General features: G+C 44.9%; 1 protein-coding gene and 1 pseudogene across 2 annotated transcripts in view; both read right to left on the bottom strand.

Annotated features, from left to right (window-relative positions):
• SLC13A5 (solute carrier family 13 member 5) overlaps positions 1-21,005 on the bottom strand; it is a 60,284-nt gene that overhangs the window by 25,221 nt on the left and 14,058 nt on the right. For both annotated transcript variants that reach the window (XM_081579836.1, XM_081579837.1), the window contains exon 8: positions 1,757-1,872. In XM_081579836.1, the coding sequence (XP_081435962.1) occupies positions 1,757-1,858 (102 nt within the window). In that variant the 5' untranslated portion in view covers positions 1,859-1,872. The remainder of the gene's footprint in view (positions 1-1,756; positions 1,873-21,005) is intronic.
• On the bottom strand, positions 13,982-14,271 carry LOC145540847 (selenoprotein W pseudogene; annotated as a pseudogene).

Raw genomic sequence — 21,005 nt, forward strand, 5'->3', positions numbered from 1 at the left:
AAGAATCCGCCTGCAATGCGGGAGACCTGGGTTTGATCCCTGGGTTGGGAAGATCCCCTGGAGGAGGGCATGGCAACCCACTCCGGTATGCTTGCCTGGAGAATCCCTATGGACCGGGGAGCCTGGCGGGCCACAGTCCATAGGGCCGCAAAGAGTCGGACACGACTGAGCAACTAAGCACAGCACAGGACCCACCAAGGTCATGACTTTTTCCTGTCTGTCCCTGACTGGCCTCAGAAGCAACCTACAGCTGGGAAGTCCCCAGTCCCTAAGTGAAGAGATAGGACGAGAGAAAAAGACAAGTGCCCAAGCTCCCTGTTGGTACAGGTGGCATTTAGGGGCCCTGGGGACAGGGTTATGCACCTGGGAGATTCTGAGCCTATGGATGGGCTGTGTGGCCAAGATCTGTGCTGTGTGCTTTGCCAAGACGGTTCTTGTTTGCTAGGATCTTTGAATCCCAAGATCCATGCCCCTCAGAATTCCTCGCAGGGCACTTCCTGCCCAGCCAGCCCACGAGATCCCACCCATGACAGAGTCATGGGAAAGAGGAATGATTGAGCACGGCTTCTCAGGCCTCAGGGATTCTCGGAAGGCTGCCTCAGCACTCACCTTGAAGATATCTGTCTTTCTGATGTTTACTATAAAAAACCTCTTCTTATTTTCTATGACTTAAGCAAAAGGCCTTTCCCCATTTCCTTCTAAAATAGATCAGTCTGAAACCTCAATCAACAAGGCCCCTGAACGGTAGCACCCTAAATAAAATTATCTGGGATATAGAGTATGCTGATCTAAATTCCTTTTGCTAACATATTGGTTTGTTTAATAAATGTATCTGTGCCTTTGGAGCTAATGCGCATGACTGATCCTTAATAATAAAACAGCATTGAGAGCCTCCACACGAAAAGCCCCTATGGGCACAAACCCTTCGCAGGAAAAAAGGCTTGTTGGGAAATATAGGAAATGTTGCTTTGTGAAACTGTTGCTTAGTCTATATTTACTTGCTATGTTTTTACTCTTAACCTATTTAGCCTATATAATAAAAGCATAATAGTTGAAGATTTATATAAATAGAAGTTTAGCTGTAATACAAATAGTGAGACAATTGTTGATTTGACTGAAGATTCTTACTTAGAGCTGACCTTCAGTTTGCTGTTCTATGACTTTATGGGACCACATTCTTTTCTGTTAAGCTCAAGGCGTAGAGTAAATTACCGAAAACAGGTTTTGCCTTGAAACTTTCTATTGATGGATTCTTTTCTGCTGTGCCTGATACAAAAGTGTTCTGACTGATCAACCCTTATCAATAGGAGAGTCACAAGATGTTGGCAGGCCCCCAGGCCAAAAGATGATGTAAACAAAATGAACTGAGATATGCAAATAATGTCGGTAAAGGTCAACACTGTTGACCCATTAAGCTGATTTGATAGGACTCTATAAATTTGTTTCTATGTACCACTAAAGATATAAAAGCTGTCTTAAAAAACAATAAAGGCAGGAGACACTTGGAAACACCGAGACTCGCTGTGTCTTCTCATTCACATCGCCGACGCCGTCCATCCTGAGGGAACCCCTGGACCAGCTGGAGCAGGACTCCGGCAACCTCCCACAGTACCCGGAGCTCCAGAAGGTGCGTGCCCCCGGGGAAGTCGTGCCCGCCCAGGAATCCGTGCACACCACCTAATGGTCCCAGGTTTGGTGCCCCAGAAGGGGCACCCGGCCCCCGGAAGCCACCGGGCTGCCCAGAGACACAACTGACCTTGGCGGGCATCAGAATGATGAGTGGCAGCAGCAGGATCGGGGTGAGGAACAAGATCACGAAGGACTTGAACTTGGAGACATAGCTCAGTGCCGAGGCCATCGCGGAGAGGGAACCTGGAGGGAGAAGCAAGAGAAGGGCAGCCAGTCGTTGCGCGGGCTTAAGAAGGGGCCGCAGTCCGGGGTGGTGGGGGTGGTTGGAGGGGGCGGCGGCAACTCCGCCTCCCAAGACTGGGCCTCCCTGCGGCCCCGGGGGCGGGGCCATCCCGCAAGGTCGGTGGGACAAGCCTGCCCCCAACTCTGCCTCCGGGCGGCCGCGGGCGGCGCCTGCGGGCTCCCGCGGTTCGGGCTGGCGCTCCAGGAGCGGTCGGGTGCCCGGCACCTCCTGACACTCCAAGCCTTTCCTGCGGTGTGCTAGACAGGCATGCCCGAGGGTGTCCAAGAGGGAGGGATCTGTCATTCAGTCTGGGCTAAGACGTTCGGGTGCCCCCCCAAACCCCAGCTCTGCATCTTCACCTGCCTTTCCTGCGCCCTGTCTGGGTCCCAGGTGAAGGTCCCCAGCGGTTTCTGAGTCTTTCAGATCCATCTCCCCAACCTCTCCCTCCTTTTCACCTGGTTACTTCTGCTCCTCACACGCCCATCTCGGAGAGGTCTCCCGCAACGACAAGGGCCCACCGCGCACCCAGCGCTGTCTGCTCCGGGTGGCCTCTTCTCCTCCCCTCCCACTAACCCCACCTCCCCCCCACCCCCACCCCGTCCCGGTCACCCTCGGCTTCCCTGCCGGGACCCCGCTGCTGTGGGCACAGGACCCGTCCCGCGCGCCCGCGCCCTCTCCCACCCAGCGCATCCTGGGCACTCTCCAGCGATAGCGCAGGAGGTGAGGCCACTGTCCTCCGGTGTCCCGGCGGCTTTCGCTCTCCAGCGGATACCCGCTCAGCGGATCCGACACCCCGCTGGCGCTGCGTCCGCGGAAAGCTGACTGAGCCCGCCTGACCTAGAAGCTACTGTCAGTCTACAGGGAAGAGAGGGTCCAGAGAGGAAGGGATTTAACCAAGGCTGCACTAAGAGGGTCGTTCATTCCCTCAGCTGCCGCCTGCAGGGTACTGAGCACCTATTATGTTCTGAGCCCCGTTTTGTGTGCTGTAGGTACAAGGAAGCCGGCGCTGCCACCACCCCCAACTAGCACTTTTCTTCCTTCTCTGCCTCCCTGTCTTCTCATTCTGCAGTTTTCTTTGGATGAGTCCTACCTCTGTTTGTGGTTTAACCATAGCCTGCTCCATAGTGATTACTATTCTCTGTCTTCAGAGGATAAGATGTCTGAAGAGAAGGACAGAGGATGAGATGGTTGGATGGCATCACCAACGCAATGGACATGAGTTTGATCAAACTCTGGGAGATAGTGAAGGACAGGGAAGTCTAGCGTGCTGCAGTCAATGGGATCACAAAGACTTGGACACACTGATCCACTGAAGAACAACAATCCTTGGTCTTCCACCTAGTTCTGATGCCCGAGTCCCAGATTCTCCATATTCTGAACGTCTTCCAGTCTGGATGTGCCCAGGCCCCTAAACTCATCACATCTTAATTCAGGTTCTCAGATCTCCTGCTGTGACCTCCACCTAAGGACGGGTATTCCTCCAAGCCCTTCCTGCATCTATCTGCCTTTCATATACCTTTCTGCTTTGTAACTCTCATTCATCTCACCCTGGCTTTCTTCCTATCTCACCCCCACCCCCTGCCCCATCCCAGGGCACTTAGCACTATTTGTACCTATTTATTTACTGGTGTGATTTTTTATTTGATGTCTATTTTATTCATCCCCATATGTCCAGGCAGCACCTTTCACAGTACCTGATCCAATGTGTGTGCACAAAACTTTTTCTCTGGGATGTGTGAATGAGTGCAAGTTGTCAACAAAAAAAATCAATAGTCAACCTAAGAAAACAATAGAACTTTTTATTCCAGCCAGCTGGAGAATTATGACTCAAGAAATAGTCATTGAGAAAACTCTGAGCACTGCTCTGTTAGGGGTCAAGTCACTTGAGTTTTTGAGACAAAGTGTATTACATCAAAGTAACATGTTGATGGTTTATATAGTCCAATGAAGTGAGTTGGTTACTGTGACCCCCTCTAGGATGGAAAGAGAAATGTTATCTCCTAAGGAATTATCTTGCTGGTGCCTGGAGAAAATCTCCCTCCTCTTTTTTTTGAAAGTAGGCCTTCCTCTGTCTTTTAGGGGATCTAGTTAATGTATAACAGGCTTCCCCAGTGGCTCAGTGGTAAAGAGTCCACCTGCGCTGTAGGAGAGGCAGATTCGATCCCTGGTTGGGAAGATCCTCTGAAGGAGGAAATGGCAACTCACTCCAGTATTCTTGCCTGGGAAATCCCATGGACTGAAGAGTCTCGTGAGCTACAGTCCATGGGATAGCAAAAGTCAGACATGACTTAGCGGCTGAACAACAATAACAAAAACAGTTAACGTATAATGTAGGTGCACAATGCACACTACAGGGAAGAAAGTAGTGGTTCAAATGGTCAGAGAGAGAATTTTATGTTTAAATTTTTCCTGCCTTAAAAATAATTTTATTTCATCTAAGTAAACCATTTCCTTACAATGATACAACTGCTTTTGTTACCCAACTGAACTTGGGTCCATCTGACCAACTCTATTCTGGCCTGGAGAATTCCATGAGCTGTATGGGGTTGCAAAGAGTCAGACACAACTGAGCGACCTTCACTTTTCACTTTCACCAAAGCCAATCTACTGACATTAGGTTGTGGGGAATTGTGATATTTATTGCAGGTGCCAAGCAAGGAGATCAGGCAGCTCATGCTCAAAAAAGTTCAAACTCTCCAATGACTTTCAAGGAAGAGCTTTTAAGGGCAACATTTGGGATGAGAGTTGCAGGGACATGATTTTCTTCTCATTGGTCGGTAATGGTGAGGCAACAGGGTGGTGTTTGGGACTCTTAATCATCAACCTTCTGGTTCCAACTGTCAATTTTTTAAAAATGCACAAAAAAAATGTGAGAGTTGCAAGTTAAGTTTTATTTGGGGCAAAATGAGGACTGCAGCCTGGGGAGACAGCACTTCAGATAGCTCTGAGAAACTACTCCGAAAAGCCAAGGGAGCAAGGTGAGTGTATATGTGATTTTTGGTGAAGGGGAAACACATGCCTTCAAGCACATATTTTTCCAGAAAATTTCTACAAGTCTCATGAAACCTTTGCTAGTTATGAGGAACAGTTGTCACAATGAAGGATTGGTTGTAGTGCTTTTCTAGATATGGGAAGATACAAGAATTGGGCTCATAAAACCAGTTCCTGAAAATATCTGACTATCTGAAAATCTATCCTGCCAGTTTTGCCCCCAAGGACAGAGTGCCTCATTTCTGGTCTCCACCCTCAACTCCTTTCAGGGAATATTGAAGGTCAGCAGCTCCAGCAGCGTACAACTTAATCCTTGTAGTGGTAGATAGGTAGGCGGCAAGTGCCAATTTGTAGTTGACACAAACTAGTCTGGGGTCTATGTGCTTGTGGTCAACATGTATGCCCATCCTTCACCTGGTAAGAGGGGTCTTATTTCTTGCAGAACAATTCAAAGATTTGTGTCGGACTGTATGTATATCCCTTGAAGAGGTACTAGTGCTCTAGTTTGCTGCTGAGCTACTGTTTCTTGACTTTTCTTTTGTTTCTGTGTTCCCTCACTTTCCTAATTAGTATCTGCTTGAGTCTGCTCTGTGGAATTCAGGGAAGATCTAGGAGGCCAAAGCCTTTTTCTATAAATAAGAAATGGACACAAGGGGGCTTTTTTTAAAAAAAAAAACCCAGGAGGGCCCCACTGGGTCTTGTTTGATTTCAATCCCCCTTTTCTTTGATTCTCTTCATATATCATGCTAAGTGCCTGGCTGGATGACTCACAAGCTGGAATCAAGATTGCTGGGAGAAACATCAATAACCACAGATATGCCACCCTATGCCACAGGGTGCCACAGATGATGCCACCCTAATGGCAGAAAGAGAAGATGACCTAAAGAGCCTCTTGATGAAGGTGAAAGAGGAGAGTGAAAAAGTTAGTTTAAAACTCAACATTCAAAATACTGAGACCATGGCATCCAGTCCCATCACTTCATGGCAAATAGATCAGGAAAAAATGGAAACAGTGACAGATTTTTTTCCTTGGGCTCCAAAATCACTGTGGACACTGACTGCAGCCATGAAATTAAAAGACACTTGCTCTTTGGAAGAAAAGCTATGACAAACCTAGACAGCACATTAAAAAGCAGAGACATCACTTTGCTGACAAAGGCCCATATATTCAAAGCTATGGTTTTTTCAGTAGTCATGTAGGATGTGAGAGTTTTACCATAATGTAGGCTGAGCACCAAAGAATTGATGCTTTCGAACTGTGGTGCTGGAGAAGACTCTTGAGAGTCCCTTGGACACCAAGATCAAACCAGTCAATCCTAAAGGAAATCAACCCTGAATATTCATTGGAAGGACTAATGCTGAAACTGAAGCTCCAATATTTTGGCCACCTGAGCTGAACAGCTGACTCATTGGAAAAGACCTTGATGCTGGGAAAAATTGAAGGCAGGAGGAAAAGGAGATGACAGAGGATGAGATGCTTGTATGGCATCACTGACTCAATGGACATGAGTTTAAGCAAACTCTGGGAGATAGTTAAGCACAGGGAAGCTTAGCATGCTGCAGTCCATAGGGTCACAAAGAGTTGGACATTATTGGCAACTAAACAACGAAGGGGGATAGGGGCAGGACAAGAAAGAGAATAAAGTTAATGATAGAGAAGTTAACCATAAACTCAGCAAGGGAACTCGGTTTCAGGGAGATTAGATTTTACTTTTAAGAGGGTGTATGTGGTTGGAGCTTCCCAGATGGGGCTCAGTGGTAAAGAATCTGCCTACAATGCAGGAGACTCGGGTTTCATCCCTGTGTAGGGAAGATCCCCTGGAGAAGAAAATGGCAACCCACTCCAGAATTCTTGCTTGGAAAATCCCATGGACAGAGGAGCCTGGCAGGAGCCCCAAGAGCCAGATGAGACTTAGCAACTAAACAGCAACAAAGTGCAACTACAACAACAACAACAAAGCTAATAAATGGAAAGATTATACCAAGTTCATGGATAGGAAGACTAAACATTGTAAAGATAGTCATTCCTCTCAAATTAATCTATAAATTCATTTCAATCCCAATCAAAATCCTAATTGAATTTTTATTTGACAAGTTACATCTAAAGTTCTAACTTTTACAAGAGTCAATTAAAAAAAATTGCACAGCATGAAAGTTGCAAGTTAAGTTTTATTTGGGGCAAAATGAGAACTGCAGACCAGGCAACAGCACCTCAGATAGCTCTGAGAAACTGTTCCAAAGAGGCAGGGGGGAAGATCAATATACATGTGATTTTGGTGAAGGGGAAGTACATACAATCAAGCACATATTTTTTCCAGAAAAATCTCTGCTAGTCTCGTGAAACTTTCTGCAAGTCATGAGAAACAGTTGACACCATGAAGGATTTTAGTGCTTTTCTAGATATGAGGAGATACAAGAATTGGGCTCATAAAATCAGCTTCTGAACTATCTGAAAACATGTCTTGCCAGTTTTTTCCTGAGCACAGAGGGCCTCATGTCTTCCCTCCACCCTGAACTCCTTTCAGGGCATGTTGAAAATCAGCAACTGCATCAGCACATGATTTAATACTTGCAGAGCTAGATGGTGAGACCCCATGGTCAGTGCCGATTAGTGGTTGACACAAGGAGCCAAGAATAGTTACAACAGTTCTGGAGAAGAGGAGGGAAATTGCCTATCAGAAGTTAAGACTCATGAAGTGATAGTGATTGATGTAATCATTAGCTATTGACATGAAGATATTTGGGTTGGCCAACAAGTTCATTCATGGTCAAGAGGCTGTGCTGCTCTACCCAAGCAGTAAAACTTTGTTGTCGTTTAGTCACATAGTCGTGACTATGGGGTCACTCTTTTGTGACCCCATAGGCTGTAGTCTGTCAGGCTCCTCTGTCCATGGCGTTTTCCAGGCAAGTATACTGGAGTGGGTTTCCATTTCCTTCTCCAGGGGATCTTCCTGACCCAGGGATGGAACTTGGGTCTTCCACATTGGCAGGCAGATTCTTTTACCACTTTCCTGGGAAGCCCAGTAAAATACAACTCAGTGGTTGAAAAAACAAAAGGAACATACTTAGATGGATCTTAAGGACATTATGCTGAGTGTAAAAAGCTGGTTGCGAAAGGTTACAGGTGGTATGATTCCATTTATATAACATTCTGCAAGTGAAAAATTAGAGGGAGGTAGAAAAGACCAGGAGTTGCCAGTGGTTAGGGTTGGGGGAGAATGTGACCATAACACTGTATCACTACTGTTATATCCTAACAGCAGTGATAGACATACCAATATAGAACTACACATACACACGGAGAGACACACATTGGACATGTTGCTCAGTCACTAAGTCGTGTCTGACTCTGTGACCCCTTGGACTGTAGCACATCAGGCTCCTCTGTCCTCTACTATCTCCCAGAGTTTGATCATATTTGTGTCCGTTGAGTCAGCGATGCTATCTAACCACCTTAGCCTCTGCTGCCCCTTACTCCTTTACTCTTCAATCTTTCGCAGCATCAATGTCTTTTCCAATGAGTCAGCTCTTCCCAGCAAGTGGCCAAAGTATTGGAGCTTCAGCAACAGTCCTTCCAATAAATATTCAGCATTCATTTCCTTTAGGATTGACTGGTTTGATCTCCTTGCTGTCCAAGGGACTCTCAAGAGCCTTCTCCAGCCCCAGTTCGAAAGCATCTATTCTTCAGTGCTCAGGTTTCCTTATGGTCCAATTCTCAATTCGTACATGACTACTGGAAAAACCATAGCTTTGAATATACGGATCTTTGTCAGCAAAGTGATGTCTCTGTACGAATGTCAATTTTCTGCTTTTACTAGCATGGCCATGTGGAATGCTGTGTTGGAGCAATCTGGAGAATGATATATAGGAAAAATCTCTACTATTTTTGCAGCTCATAAGTCAAATTATGCTGAAAGTTAAAAACTCTTTTTAAATTGCAGTACATTGACTAATGAATACAATCGCTCCTTTTATATGGCTGATATTATAGCCAAGAAAATGGTATTACTGATGAGATGGTGACAGGCATAAGACATATCTAGGAATGCAGCTGGTGAATAGTTTTACTTAAACTTTAGATACTTTTATTTGAGTCTATTTGCATGTATTTGGGCAGGGTGTGTATGTATTTCTATGGATTAGGGTTGCTACAAGAACCGGTCACTGTTACTAAAAGCAGCCATGGTTTATTTCCAGGCTTTAACTTGGGAGCAGTGTTTTATTTGTAAACAAGTTTTGGTTGCTAAAAATTCAGGGCTTTATTTGCTCAGAATATAAGATGCTGCCATTAAAAGAGAGCATTGGTCAGCTTTCGCTAGGTTCGACTTGCAGCAACAAATATTTACTCCAGAGGTGCAAGTCGGCTGGGAGTCTGCGGTTTTCCAACTCTGCTCCCCTCTGTGGGTAGGTTGTAGGCAGCTCTATGCTCTCCTCATTCTGAACTGTGGGTCTGCTCAACTTGCTTTCTCATTTCAAGACCTAGACCGAGGCAGCGGGTACTCTCAGGACAACACTGTTCTCCAGGCAGAGAGGAGGAGCAAGAGGGCTGGTGGAAACCTTGAGGCACCTCTAGAGTCTCTGCTCAGATATGGCAGACTTCATCTCTCCCCTTCCACTAGCCAAGCAAGTCCCACGGCTAAGTCCAAAGTCAATGAGGTAGGGAATTGTACTGTCTGCAGGGCGGGATTGCAAAGATGGGAAGGGAATGAATAACTGCACAAATAATGTGACCTACCACATGGGATACATATTATTAAATTCAGGGCATTACACTTACATTTTTTATAAGTGATGTATGTGGAAACAGAATCAACTTATATGAATTATATGAGCTCAGTTACTTGGGCTTCCCAGGTGGTGCTAGTGGTAAAGAACCCACCTGCCAAAGCAGGAGATATAAGAGACTTGGGTTTGATCCCTGGGTCAGGAAGATTCCCTGGAGGAGGGCATGGCAACCCGCTGCAGCATTCTTGCCTGGAGAACCCCATGGACTGAGGAGTCTGATGGGCTACAATCCATAGGATCACAAAGAGCTGGACACGACAGAAGTGACTTAGTAAGGCCCTTGAGTTAGAAGAATGCAGAAGTGAGACGGTAGTTACAAGGATATAAATTAACATAGCTATTCAAATTGGAAAGTGAAATCCTGCTTTTTTTCCCACAGAAGTTAAGTCTAATTTGTATGATTGTGTGTGCTTAGTCACTCAGTCGCGTCCAACTCTTGGCGACCCCAAGGACTATAGTGTGCCAGACCCCCTGTCTATGGGATTTTCTGGGCAAGAATATTGGAGTGGGTTGCCATGCCCTCCTCCAGGGGATCTTCCCGACCCAGGGATCGAACCCAAGTCTGCATTGGCAGGCGGATTCTTTACCACTGAGCCACCAGGGAAGCCCAATTTGGATGATTACTTTGACAATAAATACTGACTTTGCCAATGAGGTTATACAGAGATGTCTCCCATAAGCCAACTGAGCTAAATTTGTAGTGTCAATGTTTTAACACACCTATAGTTAAATCACATAACAGAAAATAACTTTCCTTTCTACAAGGTATATTTATATAGTAAAGCAACGTAAACATTTTAAAATAAATAAAATAGAAACATAAGAAATTGGAAAAAATAAATTGTCAGATATTTTCATTTTCCCAAGTCTTTCTGAGTATATGAGTCTTAAAAGATGCTTGTACATGAAAGATATTTAGTTATTATTTGAAAATTCTAATACAGACTTTTTGGTGTAATTCTTGAAAGGTGAACAAGAACATGACACTACAGGCTTGAGCAGCAAATGTGTTTCTGAGACAGGTGATTTCCAGTTCTTTCACCATCAACAAAATTGAATGAGAATCAAATCAGGCTGCCAACTTATACGACATTGAAAACAATTTCCTATGATGGATCTTTGTGCAATTGTTGGTGAATTTGGTGAAACTTGGGAAAGTTCATAGAATTAAGAAACGCTGCTCTTAAAAATCCTTTATTCCTGTCTATTTACAGGAGCAAAGTTGCTCAGAGCCTACATCTATAACAGAAAATAAGGACAGAATTGATGCTGAACCTTGCCTCTGCCAAGTAATATGTTATATTCATTCATGGCAAACTGATAACAAATTAAGCCCCATCAACCTTATGGAGCTGCCTTTACAATCAAATTTCACTTTTTAAATTTAATAATTATTTATAAAAAAAATCTGTTATAATTATGTTGCTTTGCTTAAGTGTATACTAATAATTGTTGCTGTAACTCAAAGCAGAAGAAAATTTTAACTCTTAGAGCCTTACTTTCATAAGAAATTTTAAAGCATGAGTATTTCAATCCACATATATATTTTTATTGTGGAAAAATATCATTGGGAGAGCATTAGAAGAGTTCAAATAAAAAATGTGTTAAGAGAAATTTTATTAACTAAATGGATTGGAAATATAAGATAAATGAGAAAAATAGCTATGTAAAATTCTGGACTGCCAAGGGAGAGTTTGAGTATTTTTAAAGTGCATAATAAGGTGCCTTGTTAGAGCAGCAGGTAATGCTCAGTCTCATTAAGTAGATAATAGCAAGTATCAAATTACTGTGATATTTTAGAGTCCATTGGATACATGTTGAAAAGTGAAGTAACAATTTTAGTTTTAAATGATATTTATATTAATAAGACATGACATTCTTTGCAGCTGTCAGTCTGAACTAAATAAAATTAATATTCAATCACTTTCAACCAACAAATATAGCAGATTCACATGGCTCACACTAATATTTAAACTTAGGATATAATAGCCTAAATGGGAAAAGAACTTGAAAAAGAATAGATACATGCATATATGTAACTGAGTCACTTTGCTATACACCTGAAACTAATGCAACATTGTTAATTAACTATACTCCAATATAAATTTTTTCAGTTCAGTTCAGTCACTCAGTTGTGTCTGACTCTTTGCGACCCCATTAACCGCAGCACGCCAGATAAATAAATATAAACTTATGATTTAAAATTTAGATAACAACTTAAAATTTGGAAAGAGATACATAATAATTTCAAAATCATCTTGGGGAGAACATGAGCCAATGGGTTCAAAGACCATTGTCCTAAGGAATAAACCTCCTGCATATGTGTACAGAAGACACATAAAAGAAAATTAAGGTAGTAGTGTTTGCAAGAATGAAAAAATTTGAAAAATCCAACAGCGAGAGAATGAATAAATAAATTGGGGTATTTTCATGCCAGATTTTTATATAGCAGGAAAAATGAAGGAATTAGAGATATGCACATAAATATGAATGAAGGTTACAAATATTTGAGGAAAGCTTTATAATATTTGGTGAAAGAACTAAGTTACAGAAGAACACTTACAGGGTGATAATGCTTATAAAATTTTAAATATGCAATATAAGATTGTATTTTGCTTAAGGATACAAACAAATAGCAAAAGTATAAAGAATAGAGGCATAAATAAACACCATATTCTGTCTGGTTTTAAGCTGGTGAGGAGGAGGCCTGTGATTAGGTAGGAGAGCTCTAACCATATCTGAAATGTTTTATCATTTGAACTGGGTGTGAATACAGATATGTTTATCATTTTTTCCTTTATAAAACAAAATATATTAAAAACATCTTTTAAATATTGTAAAATAAATGCTTATAACATTTTTAAAGAGGCCTGTACATATATTTGACACTAGAAAAACATTCATGAGGTTCCAGGCATAAGATAAAGGGGGAAAAAATATTTCAGACAAAATAAGAACAGCTAATGTCCCACTTACTGAAAATTTAGTTTCCAAAGGTCATCTTTGGTGGGGGGTGGGGGGGTTTTAGTTAGAGAGAGGAGCAAGGGATGAAAAAAGACGGGGTTTTTAAGTTAAGGATCTTTTTATCTCTATGTTTATAAATGACATCTGAATGAAAATGTGAACTTTGCTCCCTTCTCCCCAAATTGACGCTGGGTCCAAAGTTTTGTGTCCTGAAATAGTAATTGTGGCCTTAACTAATAAACATGAAAGCACAGACTCTCTTTCAGATACGTCTATCAATAGAAAAGACAAAAATATTTGCTGGGGGAGGGCCTTCCCTTTAGTAAAACATGTACTTTTTTTTTAAAAGATTTATTTATTTATTTTTAGCCCCACAGGGTTTTCATTGCTGCCCGCGGCCAGGGGGAGCTGCTCTCTAGCTGCTGGGCTTGGGCTTCTCATTGTGGTGGTTTCTCTCATTGCAGAGCAGAGGCTCTAGGGCTTGTGGGCTCAGTTGCTGCAACTCTCAGGCTTAGTTGCTCCGAAGCAGGTGGATCTTCCCAGACCAGAGATCAAACTCATATCCCCTGCATTGTCAGGGGAATTCTTAACCACTGGACCACCAGGGAAGCCCAAAATGTATACATTTTATGGCACATTGCATTTTGTTGTTAAAGATGCCAGACAGGTTCTATCCCTCTGAATTAAAGTGAAGAAAGTGAAAGTGGTTCAATCGTGTCTGACTGTTCATGACCCCATGGACTATACAGTCCGTGGAATTCTCCAGGCCAGAATACTGGAGTGGGTGGCCTTTCCCTTTTGCAGGGGATCTTCCCAACCCAGGGATCAAACCCAGGTCTCTCACATTGCAGGCGGATTCTTTACCAGCTGAGCCACAAAGGAAGCTATCTGAATTAAGTTATATAATTTTTTGTTGTTGTTGTTAACCTCATCACCATTTATTGAGTTGTGAACTCTTGCCATTGCTGCTGAAATCTGAGACTCACTGATCCTGATCCTCCTCTCGGCTTCCCCTTGAAAAGGAAGCCTGGAGCAGGACTACCCCAAACACTAGAGGGTAGAAGGAAGACATGGGGGGCAGGGGGATGCAGGGAGATGAGGGAGGGTGGAGGAGAGCAGGACCAGTGAGCAACATCAGGCTTCTGGGGACACACACACACTCCCACACACACACAGGCAAAGACCAGGGTGTCCATCCTGCTCCAACCGGCGGCCATGGGAACATCAGGGAAGGATCAGGCATCCAAGAGACATTTCAGTCCTTCCTGTCATGAAGCGTCTGCTGAGAGGGGCTGGGCCAAGGCCATGGGTCTCTGTCTTCAGGGCACATCAAGCCAAAGTGGCTTTGATGGCAGCCACCAGCTTCAGAAACTTGCTCTCCGTGTCCACATAGCCATCGCCTCCCTTCTTAGAGTCAATCAGCTTTCCTGCTACGAACACTTCAAAGAAACCAGTAACCTGGGGAGTCCCCTCGCTGCAGATGTCCAGGCGGCCAGGAAACTCTTCTTCTAACTTCTTCCTGAGCTGAAGATACTTGGGCTTGTAGCCTCAAGCACCACAATAAACCACTCGGACAACAACCGCCATCGTTCTGGACCGCAGGGTCCGCTACAGTGCAGACTCGCAATCTGAACCCAGGCGAGGAAAAGTGAGTTCTGCCAAGTTACATAATTTTTTTAAATAAAGTTGTTCAGAATCCCCACAGTGCAAACTGCCTGGTGGCTGAGGTCTGGACAACACGGTCCTTGTAGATGGGGTGGGGTTCAGCGGAGGCAGAAGCCAGCCTGAAGTAGGGAAGAGAGAATGAGAGCTGACTCGTGGAAACAAGCAAGATGAGACTTCTCTTTACATAATTTCAATTGTGAGAGGGGAAAAAAAAAAAAGAGGTGTACTGGAAAAGGCCAGAGGATCAAAGGAGTTCTTAATTTGTTTATTTGCATTATTATATACATTTTTCTTTTTATTCATTTGACTGCACCGGGTCTTCTTTGCAGCATGTGGGATCTAGTTCCCCGACCAGAGATCGAGCCAGGGTCCCCTGCATTGGGAGCTCAATGTCTTACCCATTGGACCACCAGGGAAGTCTCTGTTATATACATTTTAACTCCATTTATACAAGGTTTAACAATATGCAGGGAGTTGCCTGGTGGTCTAGTGGTTAAGACTCCATGCTTCTACTGCAAGGGGCACAGATTCCATCCTTGGTTGGGGAAAGAAGATCCAGTAAGCCACGCGGCTTGGCCAAAAAAAAAAAATTGAAGTCATAGAGTGGGGTCCATTTTTAAAAATGAAAAAACACTAATTAATCTCTAAAATGAGTGGCTGTGTATCAGCATGACGTATACACAGCAAGCTTTTTCTGATAGTAGAAAGATGCTCAGGGTATAAATTTTTTCTCCCTGCCCCCCTCCCCTCTCCAAAAAAAGTGATAATGAAAGATGTCACGTGCATGGCCATTTGTCCTGGGTCACATGAGATATGGCAGCAACAAAGGTGGCCCATTCCATGACTGAGACCTAGAAAATCACCAGAGAGAGGTAAAAGTCCCCAGAACACCGACCCTGAGAAGTCCCTTTGGGGAAGTGGAGCAGTGATCAGCGGGGGACAAAGAGGGGGACTGGGGTTGCTGGTTGGATGGAGAAGAGTAGGGGGAGAGGGTGACGGGGTGCCTTGATCAGGAACAGAGCTGAGAATGTGTGGAAACTGACCTCCAAAGGAAGGGAAGGGAAAAGTACTCAAGACCACAATTGCAGACAGAAGTCGTGGAGCTGCTGTTTCTTGCCCATCCGTTTAATGACAAGGTTCTTCCCCTCTGGATGCCAACTAAGCAGGAGCTGGCAGGGCATCCCCTGACTTTGCTGCCCAGGCTGACTTGGAGTCTGCCCCAAACACAATCACAGATATTCCCAGGCTTGAATTTCATCCAGAGAGACTAGTCATTTGATGCAATTGCCTGTGGTCTGAAAAACAAACTCCCACCCAAACACATTGTACTTGGGGAGACTGCAATCTCGACCGTCATGTCTCCCAGGACTCAGGCCCACTCTGACCGCAGGATCTTTCTAAAGGCATGACCGACAGAAGTGCGCACGATTCCACCGTGTAATTTTTGTCTGGCAAGTAACACACTTCTGTCATTACATCATCTTCCTTAGCATGCACTGCGTGCTCAGTCACTCAGTTGTGTCCGACTTTTTGCGACTCCGTGGACTGTAGCCCATCCTCTGTCCATGGAATTTTCCAGGCAAGAATACTGGAGTGGGTTGCCATTTCCTACTCCAGGGGATCTTTCCGACCCAGGGATCGAATCCGAGTCTATTGCATCTCCTGCGTTGGCAGGCAGGTTCGGCACTGCTGAGCCACAGGGAAAGCCCTTCCTTAGGGTAGCGATCCCTTAAAAGAAGAAAGCCTGACCAAGATCCCTTCTTGAAGTCAACCGTGGAAATAACCTTTTAATAGTCTCTCCTGTCTTCCATGAGCTTGTGCAGCTTTCACTCACAATTTCTCAGTTTATCCTCAAGACAACACATCGAGGTATGTACTATTATTCCTGCTTCCTGGGCCAGCCTAGAGTTCCTGCTTCCCCATTTTGCTCTTCCCCAACCCCCACCCCACCCAGTGAAGGGTAACACTGGGCATCCCAGCCAAGTCACGGCTGAGGGATTGGTTCCCTGTGACAACCCTGACCCCCCCTGGCCTGACACAAAGGAGGCTACCGGAAACTCCTGACCGCTGCCAAGCCAGTAGCCAGAGTGTCCTGGAGAGGACTGGAGAGGAATTCTAAGCTCACAACAGAGCATTTCTCATCTAGTTTTTTTATGGGTTTGGGATTGGGGAGGGGTTGGTGACTGGCCAAAGACAAGTGGCAGAATGAGGAAATCATGAGAGCCCACAACACTGATTCATGTCACGGTGGGAATCAGGACAGGCTTTTGTGCCAACCAGAATGTGCCTGGTTACACACGCCGGTTAAAAATACACGCGCCGCTCTGATGGCTCCAGAGCGGGCGTGGTGGTCAGAAAGAAATTTTCCTTTGTCTATAATATTCTAGTTGTTTTTAAAGAAAACTTATTTCTAGGTGGGAGGGAGGCTCAAGATGGGGGTGGGGAGGGATATATGTGTACATATAGCTGATTCATGGTGTTGTACAGCAGAAACTAACACAATACTGTAAAGCAATCTTGCTCCAACTAAAAAAATAAAAATGAAAGAAAAGAAAACTTATTTATGGATTAGAATTCTAGGTTCTCTTTAAAATTCAGAAAGGAAGGAGGGTGGGATGAATTAACAGAATAACATGGAAACATATATATTACCGTACGTAAAATAGATAGCCAGTGGGAATTTATTATATGACACAAGGATCTCAACCCAGTGCTCTGTGACAACCTGGGGTGGGGGGGGAGGATGGGGAGGGAGATTCAGGAGGAAGGGGACATATGATTACTTGTGGCTGATTCGTGTTGATGTATGGCAGAAACCAACACAATATAATAAAGCAATTATCTTCCAGTTAAAAAAAAATTCAGAAGGAAATGGCATCCACTATTGCTTTGAGAACCTCAGGTTCTGGGGTGGGGTAGAGTGAAGATGGGGATGGAGGGAGATTTTTAACTTCTTAATTATCTCAGACCTGCATTGTTCCCACCCATTCAGTTCAGCCAGCCTTTTCCTGCCCACTACACACAGCCCAAGGCTTCACAGTCTTCTGGACACAAGCACAGAGGGTTCTCTGGCAGAAGCTGATGAATTAGAAACAGCTTGATGAAAGAGGTGATGAGGACCTCCTGCATGGTCCAGGGGGTTAAGAATCCACCTGCCGATGCAGGGGACACCGGTTCGATCCCTGGTCTGGGAAGATTCTACATGCCAAAGGGCAACGAAGCCCATGTGCCACAACCACTGAGCCCAGATGCCTAGAGCCCATGCTCTGCAACAAGAGAAACCACCACAATGAGAAGCGACTAGAGAGTAGCCCTCGCAACTAAAGAAAGCCTGTGTAGCAACGAAGATCCAGTGTAGCCAAAATTAAAAAGACAAAAAGGTGGTGATGAATCTCAAATCGCCTGCATCTGTGGTTGGATGAGCACAAATTGGGGCTACAGACAGATAAGCAGCCAACCAGACCCAGAGGCAGAGCAAGTAGGTCCTGTATCATTGATGATGTCAGAGTTAGCTTTGAAGAACTGGTGGAATTTTGATAAGGTAAGGAAGGGGTGATGCAGGGGTGTGCCGGTCTGGAAAGAGGAAACATCTTGGAAGACAATTAGGATGCAGATTTTAAAAAGCTCAAGGTCATTTCCAATTCTACCACCATGGCCGCCATCACCGAGCCCTGTCCCCCGGGAGTCTCATCTTTGCACTCTCTTTGACATCTCACCACCCTCTCTGTTATGGGGGATCTCAGCAGGAGACAATGTGTTGAAATCTCAGGGTTTTTTCCCATTATTTTTGCTATGTGTAAAACTGCCTGGAGATAGACAGTAGTGGGAAGCAAAGGTCAGAGGAATTAAACAATTTTCCCAGGTGAGGAGGAAGGGAATTGGGACGTTATCCTGGGTCACCCCCATCCCCTCCAGCTGTCAAATAAGGTGGCTGGTGTCTGACTTATGTTCATAGACCCCTGAGTGAGATCAGCCTGGTTCAAATCCCAGTTCTGATATTCACTGTGTGACCTTTTTTTTCTTCTTTTTCCCACTGTGTGACCTTGAGCAAAGTACTTAACCTCTCTGTGCCCCCATTTCCACAGATGTAAATGGGGCTAAAATACATACATCAGAGCTGTTGGGCAGATTAAAAAAGATCTAGCCTGTAAAATGCTTCATATAATGCCTGCAGCAGAGGAAATGTATAAGCAGTCATTTGTTGCTGTTACCTCCTATCACTGATCATTACTGTTACCATCCGCTGTCTCTCATGAGTTTCCCTGGTAGCTCAGCTGGTAAAGAAACCACCTGCAATGCAGGTGACCTGGGCTTCAGCCCTGGGTCAGAAAGACCCATGGAGAAGGGAATGGTGACCCACTCCAGTATTCTTGCCTGGAGAATCCCACCGACAGAGGAGCCTGGAGGGCTACAGTCCGTGGGGTTGCAAAGAGTCAGACAAGACTTAGTGACTGAGCACGCAGGCACGTCTCTCATTCAGTATCTGAATTTTAGAGTCTGCCAGTTGGCTGGAGACCACATCTGAACCTTTTCCTTAATCCTATTCTCCTCCATAGAAAAGCTGCTCTCACTCCATTTGCAGGCATCACAAGAATTCTCTCAGCAAGCTTGTGGGACCGCTCAGTGCTCTGGAATCCTTCTGTTAGCTCAGCTGTGACTGGGATCTGGGAAAGCTCCAACGACCCTCGGTTGTAGGGGTGGGGGCATGCAGATACACATTAGAGAGGGTCTATTGAGCAGGCGGAGGCGGGGGTTATGTAAGCAGCTTCCATACCCTGTTCCTCCTTCTCTTCCTGTGTGTATAGCACAAAGAGCTCCAAACAGCCTGTCTGCACCTTGGCTTAGGTGGGCTTTCTTGCGAGCTCACCCACATGGGACATGAGAGCAGTGTGCTCACTGCATCCTAGACCTCCCTGCCCCACTCCTGGGGCCAGGTCCCCTCCATCCCTGACAGGTTCATCCAGGGACAGGGCAGTGACCAGGAGGAAACTCGGGGCCTCCCGGGACTTCCACCCACAGCTCTCCTCCTGCAGTAACCCAGTCCTGTCTTTCTTCCATGAGCACCAAGAGTTGGTCCCCACACTTGTGGAATCTTGAGTGATGCTCATCTGCCCCATCCTGTTATTGTTCAGATGGGAAAGACCCTGGCATTCAGAACCAGCCCTTTCCTCCGACACCAACTTGTTTCCATGTTAGAATCACCTGGGACCTTTCAAAAACTCCAAAGTCACAGCCGATTGCCGGACCAGGGAAATCATGCTTTTTGGGGTTGGGCAGGCATCCGTGGCTTTTGGTTAGTTTCCCAAGTGGTTCCCAAGCATGGGAAAGTTTGGAATCCACCATCCTTGCTGCCCCCAAGAATCTCAATAAATGGCCACACGCCAGGCTAAGTGCCTGAGTGTGGTGTACCCATCATGCCTCAGTGGTCCCTTTTCAATTTCTGACTTGACCATCAGGAGGGACTTACTCATGTGATAGTAAAAAACTGTCACATATTGATCAAGTATAGTAAGGTTTTGTAGATGGCATGCTCATTAAAGTTTAGATAAATTAACATGCTTAGACAAATGTGCAAAGCCACAATCATTCCAACTACATATCAATGTCTTAGTTGTGTTTATGAACAATAAATATAAATATTGAAGCTAATTAAAGACCGGCTTGGTTTTTTTACAAATAAGATTCTGGGAAATAGAAATAAACATTAAATCCCCTTAAAAATGTCAACATGAAGTATATAATATCCAAACATTTCTGATGGAATTGCAATTATTTGCAAATTTTTCAATTTCTACTGAGCAATTAGATATACTGTTCTGCCATTTTTGTTTATCTAATTAATTACATCCTGCTCTCTATGAAAAGAACACAAACAACTGTTCTATACTCATTTGATCCAATTGTGCATATATAATTTTGGACACGTGTTGCCTTTAGCAGAACTTGATTTCTTTGAATCTCAAATTCTGGAATCAATTAGTCCACTCATTTATAATTGTCTGGGTCCCAGACTCCTTTCAAGTCTGTGTACTCAAATGAAAGCAACTTTTCACACAGTGTCTGGGAGCACCTGGATTCCCCAAGCCCCCCAGGTCCCCAGTAGAGTCGGGGTCGGGGGGGAATGAGGAAACAAGCCCAGAGGCTAAAGTGACTCTTGCTGTCAGTTAGGTCCACTACCAAGATTCGAATTCCCGTCTCCCGACCCTCTGGCCATTCTAGGAGAGACAATCGCTGGGCCTCTTGGCCCGGGTTCAAAACCTGATTCTGCTTCCTGTTGGCTGGCAATGTGTGCAAGCCACATCACCCCTCAGCGTGGCAGTTTCTGTGTCTGAAGACTTCCCCATTCACTTGCCCGCTTGTTAGCATCACAGCCGTGTTTGCTGTAATTATTTACAAGTGAGGACACAGGCAAACAGGGGGATAGGTGAGTGCCCTAAGTCACCAAGCTGCTACAGGATGTGGCTCCAAAGCCTGCAGTCCCCACCCTGCATCCCCAATCCCTCCTGCCCCTGACTGGGACCAGAGTAGAATACAGGAAGTCAGGAGCCGTTCTCAAGGAGGAAAGGCCTTCAAGTTCAAGTTCAAGTTCAACACGGCCAGCCAGCTCTCTCCTACAGAGGAAGGATCAGTGAGAGGACCAGGAGAGACAAGGAGGTCAGTGTTTTGCGGAAGAGGATGGAGTGACACG

The sequence above is a fragment of the Giraffa tippelskirchi genome, chromosome 3 (assembly GCF_054371585.1).
Source record: "Giraffa tippelskirchi isolate mGirTip1 chromosome 3, T2T-mGirTip1v1.2.pri, whole genome shotgun sequence".
Classification (NCBI taxonomy): Eukaryota; Metazoa; Chordata; class Mammalia; order Artiodactyla; family Giraffidae; genus Giraffa; species Giraffa tippelskirchi.